At 44.1% G+C, this 24,887-nt stretch overlaps 1 protein-coding gene across 4 annotated transcripts in view; it reads left to right on the plus strand.

The window, feature by feature from the left end:
* Window positions 1-24,887, plus strand: part of ERC2 (ELKS/RAB6-interacting/CAST family member 2) — a 906,943-nt gene that overhangs the window by 697,698 nt on the left and 184,358 nt on the right. For all 4 annotated transcript variants that reach the window (XM_059663256.1, XM_059663255.1, XM_059663257.1 and 1 more), the window contains one exon: window positions 21,743-21,877. In XM_059663256.1, the coding sequence (XP_059519239.1) occupies window positions 21,743-21,877 (135 nt within the window). The remainder of the gene's footprint in view (window positions 1-21,742; window positions 21,878-24,887) is intronic.

Here is a 24,887-nt window from a genome sequence, read left to right on the forward strand (position 1 = left end):
CAGACTATTCCAGCACATTCAGAAGTAGTGTGTTGAGTACTTGATCTACACCAAGGACTTGGAGGATGCTCAAGCAAATGGCAGTGTTGGCTTTCATGGAGCTTGCTATTGAGTAGGGGGGGTGCATTGTTCAATAGGACATTAGCACAGCTATCATTTCTTGAAGAAATGATATTCTAAGCAAAATTTTATAGTTTGGTTGTTTTATTACAATCCTTACAAACCAGGTCACAGAGCTGGTGAGTGGTCGAGAAAGATGCTCAGTGCATCTGCCTGTAGCCTCACACTCTGAGACCGTTTGTTTTCTCATTGCAATGAAGTTGCCATCTTTCCCACCAGGGAGTATCTGAGAAGTCTAGGTTTTAAAGGCAGCAGGGAAGAAGGAAGGCTCTGAAGTTTGCTCAAGTAATGAATCCTGACTGACCTCCACTTATTAGTATGTGATGGTGGCAGGTCAATGTGCCTTCCTGTGAAATGGGTATGCTGTTTTCTACCTGACTCACAGAAAAGCATCATCATGAAGGATCTACCCGGAGGGCTGCACAATTGTGCAGGAGGTTGACCTCAGTGCTGAGGTGCAAGGACAGGGCCATCTTATTGTTCCCCACAGGGTAGCACTGTGCTTTGAGGAGGGATGGTCCCAAACTGTCTCTGGTGACAATCCATTGACACAAACCTGCTCCACAGGACTTGTTCCCCAGACCAAAGAAGAAAGAACTTGAGTGGCAATGTTCATAAACAGTCCCCCCTCTGCTGCTTCTCTGGGAGCCAGACCCTGATTTATCCTTGGAGAAAAATAAATAGTGAAGAAGGTACAAACATTGCCTTGAAAGAACCCAGTTCAGAGTGGGTTCAGAAAGCTTCCTTCCAGGAAAGGAGCATCCAGACCTCCCAGCCCCAGTCTTGCTTGTCCAGACTCCTGGGGGGTCTGCTGGGGCCAGGGTCTTCTGAGGCTTCCCAGATGAGGCCAGGCTTCCAGGGAGAGCTGCGTTCCTGAGCCTTCCCGTGATGCAATCCTCGGTGAGGCCGGGAAACGAAAAGCTGATATTTCGGAGGGGAAGAGCCATCTCCAGGGGACTATTTTTTATGAACCAAAGACACTTAAGTGTTGCTGATTTATCTTAATAGCAGATACTCTGAGCAAGAGTCCCAGTTGCCTCTTTGTGCTTTTGGCAAGGACGGATGAGAAATGGGGTGGAGGAGACCCAATCAGAGCTGGCTAGCCCAAAGTTCAGGAGTCTTAATCTTCCTCGCTCCAAATATGTAACGTAGACTTGTTTCCAAAGCTTTTCAAGTTGCAGGTGGACACCCAGCTTTGGCAAGAGGCAGAGCGGCTTCCAGAACAGTTGTCCTGAGCGGGAGGGGAGAAACGCCTGCATCTCCCTTGGGTGGTGAGTTCTTTATGCTCAGCCACCACATTCTGGTTGTGAGGGCGCTGTTTCTGTGTCAAGAAACCTTCTTTAGTCACGTGAAGAGCCCTCCTGCTTGTCACACACATGATTGGGACTCTACAAAGACACCTCTCCTCCTAGTTCCGGGCTGGAATGCGACCACGCTGAACCTAGCGCCTTAGAAGATGGAATATAAATTATGTCCAGGCCATGTTCCGTGTTGTGACATTTGCTAATCCTTATTAGATATGGATAAATTCGCATGGCTTAATTTGGCACGTTGGCCACTTCTTCAGATTGTCTTTGGGGACTGGAACGGAAATGCACAACTTTGCTGGAATTTTTCTTTTATTTCTTGAGAATGGGACATCGTTTTTTATTGTTAGCTGGTGGAAACTGGTGAATCGTGGCCAACTGTGGCTCACCCCCACAGGAAGAAAACATGGCTTTGGCTGAGAACATATTCTTTGAAACAAACCAGAATATTTGATTTTTGAAATATCTTCCCACTTAAAAAAAAGAACAACAACAAAAAAAACAGGCTGTCCAACAAATATTAATGTTCTGAGCAAGACCAAGAGAATTGAGGAAGTCGAAAGCTAGAATTTCTCTCTGAGGAAAATTTTAGAGTGATGTGTGATGCTTTAGTTTAATAATAACTCCACTGAGCATGAAAGAGTCAGCAAGGATGCAGGTACAGCCCCAAGCATTCACTGAGCATCCTTCTCAATCTTGGTCCTCCTTCCTCCAAGCGGAAGGAGCTAGGTGTTGGCTAGAAGTCAGGCATTCCACATTCCTTTCCTGGGTCACCCACATACACATGACCTTGGGCACATCCTGTCCTTTTATTTCCATTTCTGGAGTTTGGTCCAAAAATCTGCTTGACTATAGTGTCTCTCTCTCTCTCTCTCTCTCTCTCTCTCTCTCTCTCTCTCTCTCTCTCTCTCTCTCTCTCTCTCTCTCTCTCTCTCTCTCCTCTCTCCCAAACAGTTTTATGTTGAAAATCATTGTCACGTCTTTTCAATTGCTTGGGTTGAAACTATTTTCCTGTTCTCCATTCTTTTTCAGCCTCCCACACAGTTTGGTTGTCAGTGGTGCATGCTCAGTAGTCACCTTTAGGGGACTCAAATCTTGTCAAGTGTGACAAGTCTGATCAGGTGAGGGGTTATTAATCAGTTGTGTTATAGCCGCGAAATTATTTAAGTGAGATTCCAGTTCTGGTCGTAATTGCAGGTTTGCGTTAACAGGTCTGTTTTGCAGTTTTATGAGCAGGAATCCTCTTGGGCAGATCCACCATTACTTCTCCGTGAGGTTTGGGCAGACGATTTTTCATCGCTGGGGTGGTTTTCAGAAGAGTGGTCATATAAAAAAGCCCAATTCTCTCCTCTTAGCCACACCCAATGCTTAGCTTCTGCCGAGAGCAAGGCCCAAAATCATCCCCACGTCTCCTTATGAAATGCTGTTGAAAAACGTTAGTCCCTGTGCACTGCGCACAAAGGCCAAATTACTTCTGGAATGTTCCGTGGAACTCTGGGAATCCAGATAGGGATCAAGGAAGCAGCACAGCATCTGCTCAGTCCGTTGATTGATTTGTAGGAGATTGTTCTCCTTACCTTGAACCAGCTGAAGTTACTTGGGTGTCACTTCTAGTGTTCGTTTGTTGATTCATTCGTTTGTTTGTTTATTATATTTTGTTTTCTGTGGATCTCAGAGACTGCAAAGGAAAGTTCTGGGAATGCAGGGGTCTCTTCCTCCAGGTAAAGCAATATCCTCCTGGTGGATTGCAGGGTGTGAGGGTGTTTCGCAGACCTTTCACAGTGATGAAATCACAAAGAAAGAGCTTCTGGAACAAACCAACCAAAAACCGCACACTCCTTCGGGGGCAGAGCCGGTCTATCTCATGCTGGTTTCCATACCCACCTTACCAATATCTTTACAGGCAAGAAAGGCTCCCAGTGCTGAGGAGGAAGAGAGAAAACATGAAAAGGAGGTAGAAGGGACCCTTTTCTGATCAGCAAGGGCTACTGAGAGGGGAGGGCAAGAAACAGGGACCCTTTCTCAGCTTCAGTGATCCCCGGCACGGAACTCCCAAAGGCTTAGTGCTATGCCCTATCCATTCAGAGGAAGAAGGTCACAAATGAAAGCGGAAAATAAAAGGAAAGAATAGTAAAAAGGATAGAGATTATTATTTGAACTTCCAGTTCTCTCTAGTGTTTCTGGCTATCTCATGGCAAAATTCTCAAAAGCAATTTACATGTATCTTAATTTTCAAAATAGTTATAGCAACTGCAGCTAAACTTGGCTGTGCTTTGAATGGCCTGGTGTGCTTCTTCCCCGCTTTCATTAAATGCCAACTCCAGGGCCAGCCTTTCCACCTGCATGGTCAGCATCTTAGGGGAGAGACACCAGAAGTCAACGGGTCTGATTGATAGCCAGGATTCTGGAGGCACTGCTCTAATGAAGGAAGTCATCAACCTCCAAAGGTGGAAATCATTGTGTCACCAAATGTCTCCTCTCTCTCTCTCTCTAGACAGCCTTGCAATGCAGAAATGTCAACTGGAAATAAATAGCAAGAATTGGGGTATCTTTGAGCTGCAACTGTGACAAGAAAAGGTGGTCACAGGACCATGTAGCAGGGTGAGGGCTGGAGTAGAGATAAACCTGTCAGCACAGGGCGCACAATGATAATGGGTAAGAGAGACAGTTGGTCAACAGACCCTATTGAGCACGAAGAGGGTCCGAACCCTGGTCCAGGCATTCCAGGGCTATAAAAAGGAATCAGAAGCTACAGACTGTGCTCAGGTACCTGCAGATGCCCTGTGCACAAAACCAGAGAGGTTGAAAATATTTTGCTGGTCATTAAACAGCTATAAAGTGGCCTAACTTTGACCGTTTGACCCAGGCCCTCTGATCCCACTTCTAGTTTTCCTCACTCTCCAGGACACTTTCAGTTATGGAATTTATCTTAATGAGATCCATTTTGAACCCAGCTGTGATGGATGTTGTAGGGCCTGGTTTAGTAGGGAGGGATCCTTTCTGGCTAGGGTAGAGATGAATCTGTGTGCCTGTTGGGTTACAGACAGGCCATATTTGGGGAGAGTTTTTATGAAGGAGGCTGGAAGGAGGTAGATTGTTCAGAAGGAAAGGTAGAGTTTGGCCTTACCTGGCGACTGAACTGTTCCTCTCTGACCATGGGGAGCCACTGTGTATTCAGGGGGAGTATGATATGAAAACTGTCAACAGGAAGCAGGTTAAAACCAGCATGTTTTATGAATGATAAAATGGCTTCTGAGATTCGGTGGCTAGGTCATTTCTACGCGTGGAGCTTGCCCTGAGTTGGCTGAGTCGTGGGCACCTTGGGGCTTGTTCTTGTTTTCTGCATTTTAAGAGTAGTTGGTCAGGGATGATCTGGGCCTTTCATTAATGCACCTCCACCCCAGCCATACCGAGGATGAAATAACAGCTCCCTTCAATTATACAGTCTGTGAGACATGGGGATCTGCAGTCTGTTTCCTCTGTAGTTTAATTTTCAAACAGTGCCCTGAAAGCTTCAGGAACTAGAAGTCCTTTGGGCCATTAATATCAAAATCCCAGAGCTAAAGGCCCTATTTGCTACCTATTTCCAACTCATGTCTATTCCTAAATAATCATTATTCTTTTAATGGGTTATTTCAGAGAGAGAGAGAGAGAGAGAGAGAGAGAGAGACTACTACCTGATTTTGGGTGCTATTTTCTATTTTTTCTTATTTTGTGGAGTAGGCCTGAAATGTCCCCAGGCACATGCTCTTTCTGAGCCATAATTATGCTTTTAACCTACTCCTTTATGTCTGGGTCCTTAATGTCCAAACTCCTATATAATTACCAAGTTCAGTGTGTGGGAATGAGACAAATATTTTTTGCATGACTTTAGCCTATACATTACTGCAAACACTGTATTATTACAAGATATTTCCTGAACTTGAAGCTGTACTATTAACTCTCTCAACTTGAAAAGACCCAGCAAAGAGATACTCCCAATCTTTGGCCCATGATGCAAAACTCAGATGGACAGTGACTTGATCCAGCTGAGGGCCCTGGGGCTCCTGGGGGAGGACTTGAATTTGGCACCAATGTATTGGTTCTGAGCCTGACAGGGACTTTGGAGCCTCTCCGTTTCCATCCAGCTGTGGTGCACAGCCACGGCCACGGCTCTCACTGCCCTGTGAGGTACTCGCATTCCTCAGTATTTGAAAAGGCCCAGGTTTGTTTACTGCCCCTTCTGGCGGAAGAAGTTACTGTGTGAGCTCACTAGGCTACAGGGAGATTGTTGATGCTGATTGTTCAGAGTAACAAGGACTTTAGAGGATCAAGCTGGAGGGAGGAGAGCTGTGGCCTTAAAGCAGGGTTCGTTTAATCCTGGGCTGCTGCAGGTCAACAGGAAAGACTGCAGGAGTCCAAGCACACCAAGGCCAGTCTCAGAGTCCCTGCCCTGAACTGAAAGGATTTCAACACCATTTCCTTCTAATTTCAGAAGTAATCTGTACTAGTAGCTCAGCATTTTTGTATATGGAGCCAAGAACATTTTTATTGTTTTGTTATTATTTTCTTTCATTGACTATTCAAGAAATGTGGAAAGGAATAAAGGAGAATATAAATTCCATGAAATCCAAGCACCCAGCAATAACCATTAACATTTTGTGTTTATCTTTCTGGGTCTTTCTCACATATTCACATATGCATGCATACATTTATGTATGTACTAGTATGGAAATATTTATATATATGTTTATGTAGATATTTATATTATTTTGTAGGAACATGTTGTTTTACTATCATCTACTACTTCCAGGAATTCATCTACATATGTTATACTTTTTCCTTTTAATAAATATAAATATCCATCACTCTTTATTTTTAAGATTTTTTTTTTTCGAGAGAGAGGAAGGGAGAGGGAGAGGGAGAGAGAGAAAAATATCAATGTTAGAGTGAAACATTGATTGCTGCCTCCTGCACACCCCCTACTGGAGATCATGCTCGCAGCCTGGGCATGTGTCCTGACTGGGAATCAAACCGGCAACCTTTCTGGTCGATGCCGAACCAACTGAGCCACCCAGCCAGGGCAGAATATCTGTCACTCTCAAATGGCTTCTGAGGATTCTATTTTTATGAATAATGGATATTCAGTAACTTGTTAAACAAAATCCAGATGTATGGACCTTTTATTTACTTCTCATTAATTGCTACTGGGATCGGCATCCCAGTGAATGTCTTTTTATCTTTTTCATCCCTGTGTACCGGTCCAGCTTTCTTTTCAGGAGGAGGTTGCCGGACCCCAGGGCGTGCATAGTTTGAGTTTTAGTACTTAGTGCCAAATTGCCCTTGAGAAAACATGTTCCAGTTCACCATCCTGCCAACAGGATGAAAGCATCTGAAGAATCGGGAAATTAACTTTCCATTTTCGTAGCTTTTCTGAATTTTACCTGCCTCCGGAACTTTGCCTCTAAATGTCTAAGCGACAAATGCATTCATGAAGCTGCACTAAAATCAGCAATTACCGAAATCCTCTATTTGTTCACTAAAATTAACTAATGCTGAGCTCACTTTGGCTTTTCATGAGGTTAATGTAGGGCGGGGCAGGGGATGGCCGGCTGAGGCACAGGCACCGGGGCTTCCGCTAGGCATCCGACACAACAAATTCACACACACACACACACACACACACACACACACACACACACACACACGTATTTTTTATTCATTTTCTTTTACCAAATAGAAAGATTTGGACTGAATGGTGGTTCAGCAAGATGGGTTTACAGTGGAATGAACACCTCCATCCTAGCAGGTTGACTAGGGAATCCTGTCCCCTCATGGGGAGGTTGGCAGAGGCACTGTGCTCTGTCCTTCCGGAATGAGCACAGACCCGATTACAGTTGAACAGCACAGATGTTAGTGGTGCCGACCCCAGGGCAGTAGAAAATTTGTGCAGAACCATTGGCTCCCCTAAAAACTTGGCCACATCTGCCCCTCAGTGTCCACAGGAAGCTGGTTCCAGGACCCCCACAAATGACAAGACGTGAGGATGCTGAAGTTCCTGTATAAAATGGTGTAGAAGGATGCATACAGCTGACCCTCTGTATCCTGGTAAACGGAAAACACTCCTTTTGATTCTCAGTTGGTTTGAATCCATGGATACCAAGCCCAGAGATAGGGAGGGATGCCTGTAAATTACAGGGGAAATTGGCATATAAGTGAACCCGTGCAGTTCAAACCTGTGTTGTTCAAAGGTCAATTGTATATGCAGCCTTAGAAAGTGTGATGCTTCAAAGCTGAGGATATAAAACAATGGGAGACATCATTAGAACTGAGAAATACCTCAGCAGAATGAAACTATAAACCCAAATTTAGTTAGGATAAGTCTAAAGTAAATATGCAGTAAGGAAAAGAATGAAACTTATACTTAAAATTAAAATTCTGGTGTGTGTGTGTGTGTGTGTGTGTGTGTGTGTGTGTGTGTGTGAGATTGTGTGTGTGAATGGCTGGGAAACTGGCCACCAGGTTATGCATTTAATTAATTGAATATCTAACAACGAGTCATTGAGACACAGCAGATGCTAAGAAATCAATGCAGGGTGGAGTATATTAATTATTGTAAAGTTGTGTTTAGTGCAGGGAAGGATACATGTAAAGATTTGCATTCAGACCCTGTTTAGGGAATTATTCTCTAAGAGAAGCCCTGACACATTGTGATGACCCCATATGTGATGGGGTCCAGAGCAGGGACTAGGAGAAGTGGAGAATGACCAGTCAAGAGTATACAATGGTTAGGCTAGATAAGCTCAAGATCATGGGCATAGCTGTACTTAAATGTCTCAAAACCTGGGCACCTTCAACAAGGCAGAATTAGGACAGGTAGACTGAGATGGCAGCCAAAGCTCAAAATATGTCAGTTAGGGCCATTTAATGCATGCCTCATAAGAGGTTAAGTTTTCCTTCTCCTGTGATAATGCGTCCACCAGGACAGCTGCACAGGAAGTCCTGTTTGGGTAAGAAGGCTGGACGAGGTTCTTTCCACTAACACATGCATGTTGAGTGGCATTTACAGGCTCAATACTCTCCCATGAATGACCCAGGCTTTGAAAAAAAAACAAAAATCTTTTGCAGAGAAGTAAAGCATAATTTTACTTCTCCTGCTCATGGTTCACCTATAACCACCACCTGCTAGGGCTGTGGCACCAAAGGAAAGAGCTGGCTCTGTTGCATCGCAGCACACCAACTAGCTCCCGCTTCTCTCTTTCTCTCTCCCACTGCAGTGACATTTCAGATGTTAATGTGTTCCATTGATCGAGGCCTCTTCAAATCTATCCAGTCTGTGCACAGTTTCCTGTTTCCACTTAGCCTGCTTTTACTTGCTCTCTTCCCACTTTTACTTCCCCAAAGCAGCTCACTGCTCTCTTTATCTATACAATTATTCTCACGCACAGTAAGAAAAAAACCTCCCACGCCTTCCCCCTCCCAGATGGACTAAAGGACATTAAAGGAGATTCACAGATAGTGAAATGGAAATGGCCAATAAATGACTGAAAAGATGCTCAGTCTCAAATTATAACTGGGGAAATGTGAATGGGTTGCAGTATTCCATGTATCAGATTTTTGAAGATTAAAGAATTTGAATAGACTCCGTGTTGGCACAGTATAAGGGAAGAGGCGCAGACTGGAAGTTGGCCAGCATTTTTGAAGGGAAATTTGGTGATATCTTTCAAAGTTTAAAATATGTATACTCTATCCAGGGAACTCTCCCAAATCTCTTTATTTAGCACATTATAGAAACAGCTATTATATGTTTAAGCATCCATCCTTGTTGAAAACAAGTTCATGAGGACAGGCAAAGCTTTCCTTTGGGGAAGTGTTCTCTGAAGCATTGTTGGAATAATGAAAAATTGGAAATGACCTAAGTGTCCATCATTCATTCACTCACTCATTCATTCATTCATTTATTCAGTAAACATTAACTATGTGCCAGACAATGTTTTAGGTGCTTGGGATACATCTTTGAACAAAATAAACAAAGAGGCCCTGGCCAGTTAGTTCAGCTGGTTAGAGCATCACCCCGATATGCCAAGGTTGTGGGTTCAATCCCCAGTGAGGGCACATACAACCAATGAATGCATAAATAAGTGGAACAACAAATCAATAAAAAAAATTTCTTTCTCTCTTCCTCTCCCTCTAAATCAATTAAAAAAATAAACAAAGTTTCCGGCCTACTATTTTAGTACATCAGACTTATAAATAATGAGAATATATGCATAGACTGGAATAATATGTATCCATTAAAAATGAGGTAGTCAAACAGGATCTTGATATGGAAAGATGTCTGAGACATATTAGACATTTCATTTTTAAAGGTTGTGTGTGCACGTGTGTGCGTGTGTGTGTGCGCGCGCGCGCGCGCGCGCGTGTGTGTGTGTGTGTGTGTGTGTGTGTGTGTGCTTGACTATGCATAAAATTTTCCAGAAAGACTGGGAGAAAATCTTAGCAATGAGAGTGGCTATTGGGATGGAAGGAAAGGGAATAACTTTTTTATTAAATAAAGTATTTTGCACTATTTAATATTTCATAGATAGGATGTATGCTTTTTAGAATGAAAAACTTATTGGTGTTATAGATAGAAGAAGAAACATAAAGTTAAATCAGTACTTGTGGTAGAGAACCAAGGCTCCTATCTGAAAGAAAATGGAAAATTCCGTAACTTATCTGTAGACATTGAGACCAAAATGATTAGGTGTTTGATGCTGTTCAGACTGCAAGATGGAAATGAATACCACAGTGCTTTGGAATGCAATGTGAAAGACATGAGGTGGGCTTGGTGTTCCTGGTCGTGGGCAGGTGGACTTGTCTGCGCATGCCAATCAAATGGGAAGACAGCCAGGGGCAGGGGAGGGCCGGACCTGACTCATAGGCAGGTATCTGGGGCTTTCTCTTGGGTTTGTGACCAACCTTCAGCCCCTTGGAGCCTCAGGCTCTCCTGTGAAATAGGGAGCTTGGATTCATTGTTTTAAGGTGTGGCCTAGAACCAACACGGTGTGCATCTGGATCATTCTAACCTAGCCAATCCTCATTTGTAGGAGAGAGACTTGAGATAGTCCCTGAAATCCTCAGGAGTCTTTGAGAAAATCACCTCAACTTCTCCTAGTGCTCTGAAGAAACATATTTCATATCTGTTTTTGTGCAGTTTCAAATGTAAATACATTTGGATGTTTTATACTTAACACTGTTTCAACTGCAGGGTCATAGAAAATGAGACTTTTTGGATTCTACCTTAAGCAGGAAACCAAGAGAAATTAATTTTCAATGTGTATCCATTGATGAATTTAATCTGATATGTTGGGAAGGGTTCGTGAAAAAGCAGTGTGATTCAACACACTGGGCATTTCCAGATGGAATTCGAATGTAATTTCATCCTTTCTGACACTTGGATTTCTGTCAGCTCCCCACGCCCAAGAGTCCCACTTTGCCTCTTCTTGGGGTGAGTTTCCACAGGAGAAGCGGCGGTAAATGATATATCTGTCTTGTTTGTGTGTCTCCGGAGGGTTCGTGGAGATCTTCTATCCAGAGTGGAATATGTGGGCAGACTTTCCTTCCCTGTAGAACTGAACTGGTCCTAGGTTATCCCATTTAAAGCCAGTAAAGGCATGGAAATCCAAACACAGGGAGGGCAGCATGGCCAGCAGCCCAAGGAGAAGGTAGACAGACGCCTGGGGGAATGTTTCATAGATTTGGTATTTGGGACACTCCACTGCCATTTCTCTCTTCCCATTTGTTTTTCAACTGATTGGAAAACGACTAATGAGGGTGTTTACATTTTCTCCAATTGTTTCACCCAAGTGTGAAAGCAGCTGGGAGAGGGGTTTGTTCTCTGTCCAGGGCCCTTGCTGTCTCTCCTGTCTGCCTCTCACTCCCCCAGCTGCCAGGCCCCCTCCTTCCTGCCAAACCTCCACTCATGGTCTCACCGCCCCTCTCCCTGGGGTTCTCTCAGTGCTGCAGGGCCAGCAGCCCCACCACATGTTTTGCATTGCTCACACCCTCCTGTCTCTCCTGCTTTTGTTGTCATTTGTTTGTTTTGAGGGAGGTGAGGTGCCGAGGAGGTCTTGGATTTGTGCCCTTCCACTCAGCTTCAGAACTGGGAGCAGGCCCAGGTTTCACTGGCCCCATTTCCGTGCTGAGGTCGCAGCCCCAGAGGGAGAACGTCCTCCCGGCCTCGGACAGTTCCAGCTCAGGCCCATTCATTCTCCCTGGGCTGCTCTGAATGTCCGGTCTCTGCTGTTTGCAAGGCCATTCCCAGTTGCTTAGCTCTTTCCTTCTGATGAGTGTCTCAAGCTTCTGTCATTTTGAGAACCACCATCACGATGCTTTCCATGCCCTATGACATGCTTTCTATGCATGCTCAGTTGTGCTCATTCTAATTTATTCAAATACATTGCACAGTCAATCCATAGCTATTAAAAGTCCGCTTACTCCCTGTGAATCAGTCCAGGTATGTGGACACTTCTCTTCCTAGCCATGACTCTCTGTGTCCCTTCCTGAGGTGCTGCTAGGCTACCAACTGCTCTAAGTTCTCCGATGAGTAGGCAACGACATTGTCAGTGTCCAGCAGCCCATTCTGTTAGGCCATACCCTGCGGTGTTTTGTTTTGTTTTGTTTTAATTCATTGTCTGAGGAGATGATTGGGTGATACCAGCTCTGGCTAGGCCAGTGTAGTAAACATTTATTGAGGGTACCAATGGAATGAATGAAGAACTTTCCTTCCCTTGTCAGCCCAGTTTTAGAGCTGAATTCCAATGCTCACAAACAGCCTTCCCTTTTTCCTTCTTACCTCCTCTCTTTAAAAAAAAAATGTTTTTATTGATTTCAGAAAGGAAGGCAGACAGAGAGAGAGAGAAACATCAATAATGAGAATCATTGATTGGCTACCTCATGCATGCCCCACACTGGGGATTGGGCCCACTACCTGGGCATGTGCCTTGATTGGGAATCGAACTGTGACCTCTTGATTCATAGGTCTATGCTTAACCACTGATCCACGCCGGCTGAACTCTTACCTCCTCTCTTTTCTTTTTTCTTCTTTTTCCTCCCTCCCTTAGTCCCTCCTTTCCTATCTTCTTGGCCTCCCCCTTTTCCTTTCTTTTTTCCCCCCTTTTAGTTAAAAAATTGGGATTTGATTTTGAAGCTCCCTTTCTAAAGAAGCTCCTCATAAACCATGCTCAGAACGCACCCTCGGTTGTTGGGAGAGTCTGGGACTTTTTCAGAGACCCGCTATTGACTCTCCGAGTTGAAACAGTTTAGACTCCACATAAAATATGTGTTGTTTACCCAGGCTCTTCATGCTCTGCATACTGTTACAGTCCTTGAAGAGCTTGTCAGTGACAAGTAAGATAAATGAATGAAGAGGACTTTACAAGTGTTTAAAAGCTAAGTATAGCATGTGCTGCCCACTACTTAATTAAACAGACCTGTGCTTAACTGAGTAACTTTGGGGTGGAAACTTCTGGGGCCTTCCCTTCCCCCAGACCCCACCATCATGAGGTGTGTGGGATGTTAGAAAGTCCTTGTTTGTCTGATTGCTGATGTGTTCGAAACTGTCTCGTTGGTTGGAGCATTCAAAATTAATATGGATGGCAGTAATGACGATTGAGTTTGTATTAGGAGAGGTCACCAACTTGGACTCCCTTGGGACTTGATCAAGATTTATAATGTGTCTGAGTTCCATCCTTTTCACATCGCATTTTAAAATCAAAGTGAGCTTCTTCTCTTCTCAGCTCCAACTGGGGCCACTGTCCAGAGAGTCGGGGCCCATTTCCAGATCAATCTTACTTTTTTTTTTATGAGGGGTTAGTCTTTATGAATCTGAGCACCAGGGTACAGTAGTTAATTAGGAAGCTTTGGAATGATAGTCCCAAGTCTGCTAGGAGTGTGATCTTTGGCAAGTTTCTCAGTCTTTCCAAGCCTCAGTGTCTTCATCTCTACAGCGGGATAATAACAGCCTCTGTGTAGGGCTGATATTCGGGGCAGATATTTTTGAGTCACTCTTGGTTCTTAGGAGTTTCTGCCTCTGTCATAGCAGCTATTAAAGATTCTGACGATAGCCCTCTCCAGCCTACATCGCAGGTTGGTGGGACTGACTCCCTGAGATGACAGGATGAAGGGCTAGGCAAGCATTGGTTGTTATTGTTGATGTTTGCAGGTTGCTCCCTCTCACAGTGCCAGTCTTCATTCTGCCACTATTCGAGATCCTAATCTCCACACTAATCAGCAGAGCACATAGAATTCTCTCTACAAATAACTTCCCCCCCGCCCCCCCACGGTTTGCGCTGGCTGATTGCACAACAGAAGTGGTGATGCCCCTGGTGACAGGTGTTGTCCATCACCCCTTGTGGAATTCCTCAGGTTTCTAAAGTAGCAGCAGGAAGTTGTTTGCCAGAAAAATTTCTTTCCCCTGATTTTATCAGAAAAAGGAAGGAAGGAAGGAAGGAAGGAAGGAAGGAAGGAAGGAAGGAAGGAAGGAAAGAAAGAAAGAAAGAAAGAAAGAAAGAAAGAAAGAAAGAAAGAAAGAAAGAAAGAAAGAAAGAAAGAAAGAAAGAAAGAAAGAAAGAAAGAAAGAAAGAAAGAAGAAGAAAGAAGGGAGGGAGGGAGGGAGGGAGGGAGGGAGGGAGGGAGGGAGGAAGAAAACCTCCACAAAATGTGAAGTCAGGAATAAGAACAGCAGACCAGTATCTATCCATATGGAGTTTGGTTCATGCTAAAGACACTCTACCCTATCTCTCCCATTTACCTCTGTTTCAGGGACAGAGACTCATAGAAAAGTGGTTCATTCTGAGTCTCAGAGTGCATATTTGGCAGAAAAAGAATTAGGGCCAGGCCCATGTCACTTCCCATCTGTCTCCGGAGGTGATGGGAAATCTCAAGAGCTGAGCATGGAAAGGCCTGGTAGTCACAGGAACGTTAGTCTGATACAAAAGTTAGGCACAAGCTTGTCCATCATTCAACAAGGGTTTGAGCTGGGATTCCCACAAAAACAAATCCAGAGACAACAATTTGGAGCAGGTGGTTTATTTGGATAGTGGTCCCAAGAAGCATGGTGAAAAAATGGAGAAGTGAGACAGGGAAGGGAAAAGGTAAAAAAAGGAACACTGTGGGCAGGTTTCTGTTATCACCAATAGGCCTGCACCCTGCTGAGGACCTACTGGGACATTCCCGAACACACTGTAGCGTTTTCCCAGTAGGAGCGAGGATGCTGGTTATTTATTCCTTACCTCCCTCCCTCACATCAAGAGTTGTTCTGAGGACGTGAGCTCCCCAACACTTCTGGTCTGCCCTGTTCCCTGGCCAAGCCTGCACCTGTGGCCAGAGGAAGACCTCAGGCAGAGGGAGATGCAGGGTGCTGAGATGGGAAGACAGCAGCACATCTGAGAGTCTCTGTTCAAGCTGCAGGTGGCCTCCAGGGTAGAACAAGGGGCTGTGGAGAGGCACTGACATTCTCTTAACAATTAAAATAAAATAAGGCTACATAAAGAGTAGGTACAAAAATAGCAGCCGAACCCTCCTTGGTGACCTACTAATTTTCTGTCTATAAATAAGGACTAAGGGAGGTGCCTTCAACAAAGCTGGGAGTCAGAGTTTCATCAATGTTCTGTTTGGTTGTAGAACTGATCGGCTGACTGAGTTGGGAGAGGTCAGATGAATTTTTTGAAATGGGGCTGATGCAAAAGCAGTGGATTGTGTAGATATCTGTGAAAGCATAAATGTCAAGAGACTGGTGCATTTTTCCCAGAAATGTCATAGTTTGACAAGTGTGAGCATATGAGTATATGGCTATGGCTGTCCTAAATTCCTTCCAAAATGACCCAAGTTGAAAAGTGCTTTTGAGAAATAAGAAAGTGAATTATCTCAAATATGTTTTCTGCTCTTTCCACATCCAATAAAGCAATGAAGAAAGCAGCGTAGGTACACACACACACACACACACACACACACACACACATATATACCATATTGACCTGGGTTTCCTTTCAAGGCGATTAGAAAGTAAGTTTACCATGGCATCTCTCCAGCCCACTTTTCCTTATACCCATATCCACGCCAACTTTCAAATCTTAGCTCACAGGGCACCTGACCCATGGAGACTTATTGGATTCCCCTGTCCTCAGCGAGGAGGGGATTCCTTCTGCCTCTAGACATTCATGTAAACTAGGGGTGAGGAACCCTTTTACTGCTAAGGGCCATTTGGATATTTATAACATCATTTGCTTACTATAATTTACTTAATATAATTTTTTTAAATATATTTTATTGATTTTTACAGAGAGGAAGGGAGAGGGATAGAGAGTCAGAAACATCGATGAGAGAGAAACATCCATCAGCTGCCTCCTGCACACTCCCCACTGGGGATGTGCCCGCAACCAAGGTACATGCCCTTGACCGGAATCGAACCAGGGACCCTTGAGTCTGCAGGCCGACGCTCTATCTGCTGAGCCAAACCGGTTAGGGCCACTTAATATAAATTTATGTTGCTATCAAAAAAGCTCCTACATTTATTGAATTTCGAGTCCCGCCTACTGTTGCCTTGGCAGGGCCAGACCAAATGCTTTTGCGGGCCTTATACTGCCCGTGGGCCAGACATTCCCCACCCCTGATGCAAACCAGTCCCTTCCCTCTTGATTTCCTTCCCATATTGTGTTGTAGTCAGTCTTCTGATAATTCATATCACACTGTAGGACTGTGCAGTCAGAAACCTGGATTTAAGTCCTGTCCTTTAACTTACTAGCTGAGCAATCATGGGTTTGGTTTCCTCATAAGAATGGCTACCTCAAAGGCAAGGATTTGACAAAAGCATACTGGTCAAGCACTTAGCCTGGCACAAATTGCACTCACTGTCTTTGTGGTTGCGGAAGTTCAGTGAGTGTTGAATGAATTTCTGCGCAGTGTCCTCAGTAGAATCTTTTCCATCAGTGATTCTTACTCTCATATAGTCCCCAACGCGGCATATTCTCCTGATAGCTGCTTTATCCTCCCACTTCATCCTCCAAGAGTGGCCCAAGCCTTGGAACCTAGGCCCACTCTCAGGATTCATTGCCCTGTGGGCCTGGTGATGTTCAGAAAATCCCTCCCTTCCTCGTTGTCTCTTGTTAGCTGGTTTCTCCATCTTTTACTCAGAGATAAGAACTGTTGACCTTGCTCTGAATTAGCAAAAATAAGATCAGTAGAATAGTTCTGGACTATTTTGGATCTTTCTGGAAAGAAAGAGGGAGAAAAGAAAATCTGATAGAGTAAAGTGTAATTGCTATTGTATGGTATTATCTCCATATCCCATAGCAACAGATCTTATATATTTTTTCTTATTTAAAACCACATTCATGAAGGTTTTATTGTTAACTTGATCCAGATGACTGATCAAAGCATAGTTTGTTATTGCCACCTTGCTAAAATATTTTAAAGGCAGTTTTAATATTACACTTTTATAGCTACATATTGCCATTAAGCTATTGAGTCTATTACTAGTCAATCAAGGATTTTCATTTTGTTTCAAGGGCTCCTTGGATAAACTCTTCAGAAATGTCAAGAGAGATGGAATATATGGCACCTTTTCACAGATGGTGTTCATCAGGATTTTCGTTAATGGAGAAAGTTTCAGTTTTCCATGGTTGACTTTGGTGCTAACAAAAGTGTTCTAGCGGCCCCTGCTCTTTCAAAGGCTAGGGTATAGTAAGGAAATGAACCCCATAACACCTCCAAACCCTTCATTATTAATGAGGCAAGAAACTGGGGACATCATGGAGTATCTCACTGGATCCATTTTACTAAAGAATAGAATATTTCTTGAAAAAGAACATTTATCTTGCTCTCCCCATGTCTAAGAACAACAACAACCAAAAACAAATATACAACAGGGAAAGTTAAACTATTACATGGGGGGTTACATAGTCAACTGGCCCATCATAGACCCTAATTGTGTATTTTTTCTTTCATTTGTTCCAAAGCAGTCTATGCCCTTTCCATTCATTTCTTCATCCATTCCTACATATATTCAACACACACTTATTACTACTAATACACCTGACTCTGGGTCAGGTGTTGAGTACGAGAGTAATTTGGCGTAGTGTTTGCCTCGAGAGATTTTCAACCTAGTGGTAGAGGAAGCCAAGAAAGCACATGGTTATTTACCATTCACTGAGGTAAGTGCTGTGATGACTGAGAGGTTGAAGGAGGGCACAGGACTCTGGGAGGGCAGTGGATGAGCACTCACTCCCTTTTGAGGCAGGCTTGGGGAAGGCATTGCTGGAAGTGATGGTGTCGAAGCTAAGAGCAGAAGAACCAAAGGGTATAATTCAGGTGAAGGTAGAGGATGGCAACATGACAGAACAGAGACCACATGTCCCAGGGCCTGGGAGAGGGGATGAGTGGTGAGGCTGGGAAGTGAACGGCAGTCACCCCCCAAGAGCCTTGTAAGCTGCGGAGGAGCTGGGCTCTTTTCCTGAGGCCGTGGGAGCCTGTGAGGAGCTTGAAGCCAGCGAGTCAGTGGGTCTGAGGTCACTCTGGCTCCAGATTGTGCTCGATGGAAAGCAAGAGTCCAGCAGGAGAGCTGTTAGGATCCTATTGCCCTGGAGAAATAAGGTGGCGCCTGGAAGAAAAGGGAAGTAGAAAATGAAATCTGATTAGATTGGTTTCAGCAGCCATGACATAATATCGTAAAACCAATAAACACGGTTAGCCAAAAGCAAAAGTGTCAGGTCAGCCATTTGGTAGACACTGGAAAGGAAATAAAAACGGGCTTCAGTAGATTGCTAAGTGAGTCCATGAGTTCCCAAGTGCAGAGCAGGGGGAAGCTACCCTCTCCAACTTTATATTAGTTTTCCTGGGAATGCAACTGTGACGGCCCAGATTTACTGTGTAAGGCTTCGTGGTAGGCACCGCGTGTTCGCTGATGGCGACAGGGATATGAACCGTTATGCATGGGATCACCCAGTAAACGTGTCTGAAGTTATTTGAATGAATAATATCCTTGGTCCAAGGCTTGCTACTCTTTTCTTCAGTTTTTCCCCTCCTCCCCCCCCTCCCCACCCATCAGCCTTTAGGGAGTCTTGTTCATGGCTTCCTATCCTTCCCGACCATTCTTGGCGTGTTAGGAAACAAGTACAGTTGGATAGTAATGAAGATAGGGAGTGTAGATTTAAAAAATTAAAGGAGCTTCATTTCTAATCTGACAATTAAGCAAGCAGGATTGGCCAAACTTTGTTACAGAAGGAAAACTAGCAACCAGCCTGTAAGAAATCGCTCACAGTTTAGGGGATATGTTACAAGCAAGATAAATAAAAGTAGTCTAGAGTATCAGGCCAAACTCTCATTTTTCATCTCCGTTTCACACTCTTCTCTTTCAGCCCAGACTAATCAAAAGAAGCCTCTTCCGCTCACAATTGCTCTGTGTACATTTCCCCCAGATCTGGTATTCACATGAACAATGTGGTTTATTTATATTTCAGCACCAAATTGGAAAGATGACATCATTCATTTACAGTCTTTATCCCATGACATGCCTACTCTCCAACACCTCATTTCAGCAGACACATTTAGGGCTGCATATAGCATCTTGTTTAGCTTGTACATTCTTTTATGGGATACAGTTCAAAGGTAGGGAACTTTAGGCTTGTCACTGGTAAGAAAATAATCTCATAAAATCACAGGAGCTTCCCCAAAGGATAAGAACATTATGATATTTACAATAGCCATTATTATTTGTTCATTTAGGCTCCATCGTTCATTCTTGGGCAAGTCCCTTCCTTATTGGCCAGAGCAGATCTTATAGCTCCCTTTAGGCCCCAGAATTCTATTGGAAGACACAATTCCAGATTTATTAGTTCACAAGTTCAAAAGTCACAGGCTCCTGACAATACTGGAATTTTAGGTGTGAACGCTGAATTTCAGCATCTCCTGTACCAGGGTTGGCCAAATAAGGGAGATCTGGGAGAGCTCAGGACTTAGTTGGCAACTGAACTTCTACTAGTATTTCTCGCAAGACGTGCCTTGTCCATTGGGTCTTCTGATACTGTCAGTGGGTGAGTGAAGGACAGACATGCTATCAGCTGCCAAAGGTTGTCTGGGATTTCCAATTTAATTGTTAGGTGGATCTTTCCCTCTAATTTTATTAATTTCATCCATATAATGCATTTTTTACATCTACTCTGGGGCCATTCAAATATTGTACACATTTTAAAAAAACGGAATGCGTGAATCATGAGACATTCTTTGGCAGGTAGAACTGGGATGTGAGGTGTTTCCAAGACTTAACAGAATCGAAACATTTATGGGAAGCGGTTTCTACCTGTTCAGCTGTTTGCCATTTTTGCTAACAGCGGGGCAAGGGGAAAAGCCTAACGATTCAGAATTGGAGGGCCCAGAAAACCTCCAAGCCCTATGTCAAGAAAGAGGCTCTGGGGGCTGAAATCGATGCCTTGATTTTCTAGCTACAGAGGAAGAGAGTAATAATATGTCCCAGGAAAGTTTTGAGGGTAAGTTAGATTGTGGGTGGAAAAAACTACAAGAATACACTGTGTGAGGTCCAGAATTATTATCAGAGCATTATTTATATCACATAATAAAATTCCCACTAGTTGGCAGTTCTGCCAACCTCCGACGTCCAGCTCTCTTAAAGTGCTGATGGCTGGTCGTCATCTCAAGCTACCAGTGAGATTGTTAGGTGATTCATGAGAGAGCCTCCCCTCTCAGTGACCTCCTCTGGCTGAAACAAGGGTGCAGCTTGCCTCTAGAGTGGCAGCCTCCCTCAGAGTCATGGCCCCCTTCTTTCCTTCAGCCAGGCATTACAGCAACAGGCATAGAATATCTACACTGTGTAGACCCTGGGCTGGATTCTGGGGAGAGGCAGACGAGAGAAACAGCCCCGAGTCTACCAACAGATGGATAGATAAGTCTGTGGGTACAGAGTGGTGGTAAGTAGGAGGCACACATCACCTGGCCTCAAGGTTGGGTTCAGGAAAAGGCTGTGAGTTAGCCAGACACACAAGTTAGAGGTGAGGGAAGATGTCTGTGGGAGGTGTCTCAGGCAAAGGAAACACGGATCAAGAAGGAGAAGTGGTGCCCTGGCCAATGTGGCTCAGTTGCTTGGGCGTCATCATATACATCTAATGGTTGCTGGTTCAATTCCCAGTCAGGCACATGCCGGGGTTATGGGCTCCATCCCCAGTGGAAACAGGCAGGAGGCAGCTGGTGGTTGTTTCTCTCTTTCTCTCCCTCTCCCTTCCTCTCTCTCTGTAAAGAGAAATAAAAAATATTTTTTAAAAAAAGAAGTGCCTTACAGTAAACAACAACAATAATAACGGCATTTGCCTTTTTTGCAAGTCCCTATTGTGCCAGGTTCACCATAGAGAGGGCGGCACTCTCCCTCCCATTTCAGAGTTGAGGAAATTGTTGAGTCTTAGAAATAGTTAACTCAAATAAACCAGCAGAGAAGTGCAGCAGGACTTGAACCCAGTTAGTCTTATCTCTAAACCCATCTTTGTAAGCTTTCTGGGTTAGATATTTTTATCTGCCTTTTAGACATTTTTCTAGATTCTGTGACCCTGTTAGGTCAATTCATCGCTGGTATGTTATTGCCCTGCATAGTGAAACAAGACAATAAAACAATCCTGTGGCCCTGGGGGTTTCACTGTGACACCTGGGGCTTGCCTCCTGTGCCAATCACAGTGGGGAGTAAATTGCAGTGGTCAGTTCTTCTCCGTCAACTGTGGTCCTTTTGCCCAGTTTCCCCCCACCTCATAGAGTGCTCTTTTTCGCCAGAAGTCATCATAGCAACAAACCATCTCCATTAGTGTTTTTGCGTTTGGCAGCCCTTGAGTGGATTTCCTGCCTTGTCTCTCAAGACCGTTGTTTGTCTGTGGCTCCGTGTCTCCACCCGGTCCTCTCCCATCTTTTCATGCAGGGCTTCCTTGTCTCGCTTGCTCTAGAGCGTAGGATGTGATTGTTGGCAGTCTGTGGTGGCAAGCTTACTCTGGGTCTCTGTGATCGCTTGACAACGTAAAACAAAGCACCTTTGGACGAGTTCATCCTTTCCCCCTTTAAACCATGTGGGGAAGTACAGTTACATCTACAAATGCAGATCCAAGGACCAGGCAGCATCAAGGGTGTGGCAAAGCCTCTTTCACCAAAGCGTGATGCATTCCTTTTTAAGTCCCAATGTGCCTGCAAATGAAAACTTGTGGATTAGGAGCAAAGGGAACCCTCTAGGTGCTATAATGATGCCCTGGGTGTCTTTGGCTGGGCTTCTCACTCCTGACAGAGTCTTCCCTGGCTTTTGCTCTGCACAGACCCAGAACAGGATGAAGCTGATGGCGGACAACTACGATGAGGATCACCACTACCACCACCACCACCACCACCACCACCACCACCGGTCTCCTGGGAGGTCGCAGCATTCTAATCACAGGCCCTCTCCCGACCAGGTCAGTTCCCTTGCATTTACCTCCAGGACCCCTTCTCCCCTTTGGATATTTTAAGATAAAATAAATCATCCTCGAGAAATAATAAACAGCATAAAGTGATACGTTCTTTGAACTGAAACTAATAGCTTTGGTATTTATTTCCATCACTCAAGGAATCTAAATGTTTTCCTTTCTCCTTCCTCCTCAAGGTTTTGTCTGTTCTTGTTTATGTTATGCATTTTCTTGCCTGCCCTCCTTTCTTCTTTCATAGACATGCAGCCTATTGCCAGCTTCGTATCTACTGGTGGTTACTTCGGAATGTCTTTTTAAGTTTTAAGAGAAAGCACTTTGTTTCCATGAGCTCGGCAACCAGAGAGGCCTTGAGTTTGCTGAGCAGTTTCCTAGAAAATTCCTTAGTGATGCAAAGTAGCAGTGGGGTGAAATGACATGAAGAGAAATCTGTGTTGCTTGCATTTCAACCAGTGACGTCACAGGGTCTGGTTTCTCTGACTTGGACCCCATCTTATCCCTTGACTCAGTAAAGCAAGTGAAAAGATGGATTGACAAATACAAGAATCTCCTGTGATTTTTAAAACTATTTTACATTCACCCACCAAATGCAAAAACCATTTACAGCATTTAGTATTAAAACTCTTGAAGGTGAGTTTCATGGAAATGATTAAATTTGATGCAGGATGATAGAGTCAATATTAGCAGTATTTCCGCCTTGATTGTATTAGGACCTTCCCTTTATGATCCTGGTATAACTTAGATGGTAATTTCAAGAGGGATGGAGGCAGAGGTGATGGGATAGAAGCATCTCAACAAGTGTGTATGCCTTTGTTATGTATTTTTGAATATGTGAGGGATGGACTTGGAATGACCTGTGAGAGGAGGGTTTTAATTGTTTGTTGGAGGAAAGGATGCTTAATATGCTCCCAAAGCTTTGTGGGGGGTTTTCAGATGGCTCTGTTTTATTCTCACTTCATACCACTCGCATCCCAAAAGAGAAGTTAAGATTACAAGTGTCCAAGATATTTTACCAGGAGCACAACCCCAGGGGGAGCCATTTGTATAGTTTACAACATATAAGGGCTCCCTAGGGCTTGTAGTGAGGTAGCTCCAACAGGGAGGTCCCCTAACCCCAATCCAAGGTTGGCCCCACCCTTGTACTGGGAACCATTTGCCCTCAGACACCTCGAGGTTTTGTCTGTTCTTGTTTATGTTATGCATGTTCTTTCCTCCCTTCTTTCTTCTTTCGTAGATACGCAACCTATTGCTGGCTCAGTGTCTGCTGGTGGGTTACTTCGGAATGTCTTTTTCAGAACACCTGCAGAAGGTGTTCACACACAGGGCTTGTCAGTTTCTGAGGCCAAGTACAGAAAGGCGCCAGTGAATGTCATTAGCTAGAAATGGTTCTCAATTTGGAGATCAGCAAAGTGGAAAGGGATATTATTTTTCTGTCATTATCTTGTGTGACTGTGGTTTTAGTTTGATTTGGTTTTATTTATTCATTTCCCATCCCCCACAACCACCACCACCACCCTCACTTGCCCCAGTGTAACTGGCATCCTGCTAACCACATCTCTTCATTCTCATTCCTGGTCTCTACACTTTGCTCCTCAACCTTCCCCCATGAAAGGTGAGTGTGAGGTTTTATTAGTGCGAAAAGTGGGCTCCCTCCCCCCACCCCCCGCCCAGAGAGACAGGAATAGAAAGCATCATAGGGGCATAAAGAAGAATTTAGAGCCAAACTGGGGGAGTTGATTGCACAAGGACCTGGTGGGATAGCAAACAGGCTTTTTTCATCATGGAGACATGTATGCTAACATGTCCTGCTACCAGCAGGGCACCAGATCAAATTTATCTGCCTTAAGAATGCTTTTTCTTGCAAAAGTTATCTCTTGCTACTTTCCCAGAGGTCTTTAATCAGAAACTAGAGTACTTGTGTGCTTGGTTGACCCTTTTATGTTTGTCCATTGACACAAGCGGTTGTCATAGGGCAGAATCATGGCTCGGGGGTGGGGGCCCTTTCCAGAAGAGCTAGCATTCCTTGAGGAGTGTGGCTAAGGTATGTCATCAGGACCTCGGACACACCTTTCTCATTGCTACTGTTAGGAAGATGAGTCAGCAAAGCAGTAGGCTCCTTTGTTGCACATTTTCAGTTAGAAGAGGAGAGCTAAGCAAGGACCTGGTATGAGGAGCTGACCCCAGTGACAATGATGCCCTTTTGGACGAGCTGTCTGAGGTCTAGGGAAATGACGCTCACTCTATACTGAAGATTTGAGAATCATAATCATCAAAAACTCTTATATCAATATATGCATTGTTATAAATTGAAGTCCCAGAGAGTAATAGCCTTAAAAGGCTGGGAAGCCTGTCCCAATTGATTGTGAACTCTACACATAATTGTGTAAGCATATATGCTAATACGCATGAAGTGGAGTTACTTCTCCAGAGAGTGTGACAGACTTCTATCAGTGTGCGACAACACTGGAGTCTAAATCATGGATGATATGAATGAGATTTGAACTAAATGTCCGTAATGGACCCATGTTCACTGAACTGACTTAACAGGAAGGTAACGCTTCCAGGATTCCCAATTCCCTTCCCATCAATCTTGTAGCCCCGACTTTCCTGTGCCCCGAAGGTTGACCATCACTGTCTTCGGGAAGAGGGCCTGCCAATGTTGACATTGTCTTCTGAGGTTTATTAAGGGATCAGAACATGAAAATGAAGAAATATAAAAAGTCAGCCACTTTGCTACTTTTCCAGAGAAATTCATTTTTCCTTAGGAAATTCAATTTAAGTATTGCCAGGCTTGCAAAATTAGATTCTTTTTCCATTTCTTCCCAGTCGCTCTCTCCTTCACTATGGTTTTGCTTTCTCCTCGGGAGAAACTGAATCCAAGGGTTATAAGTCTAGACTAGCATTTCCCAAAGTAACTTTGGAACATTAGTCCCATGAGGAAAGTCTTGAAACAGAGATTCAGTGGGCAGAGAATTTCGGGAAAGTGTTGCATATTATAACT

The sequence above is a fragment of the Myotis daubentonii genome, chromosome 14, assembly GCF_963259705.1.
Source record: "Myotis daubentonii chromosome 14, mMyoDau2.1, whole genome shotgun sequence".
Lineage (NCBI taxonomy): Eukaryota > Metazoa > Chordata > Mammalia > Chiroptera > Vespertilionidae > Myotis > Myotis daubentonii.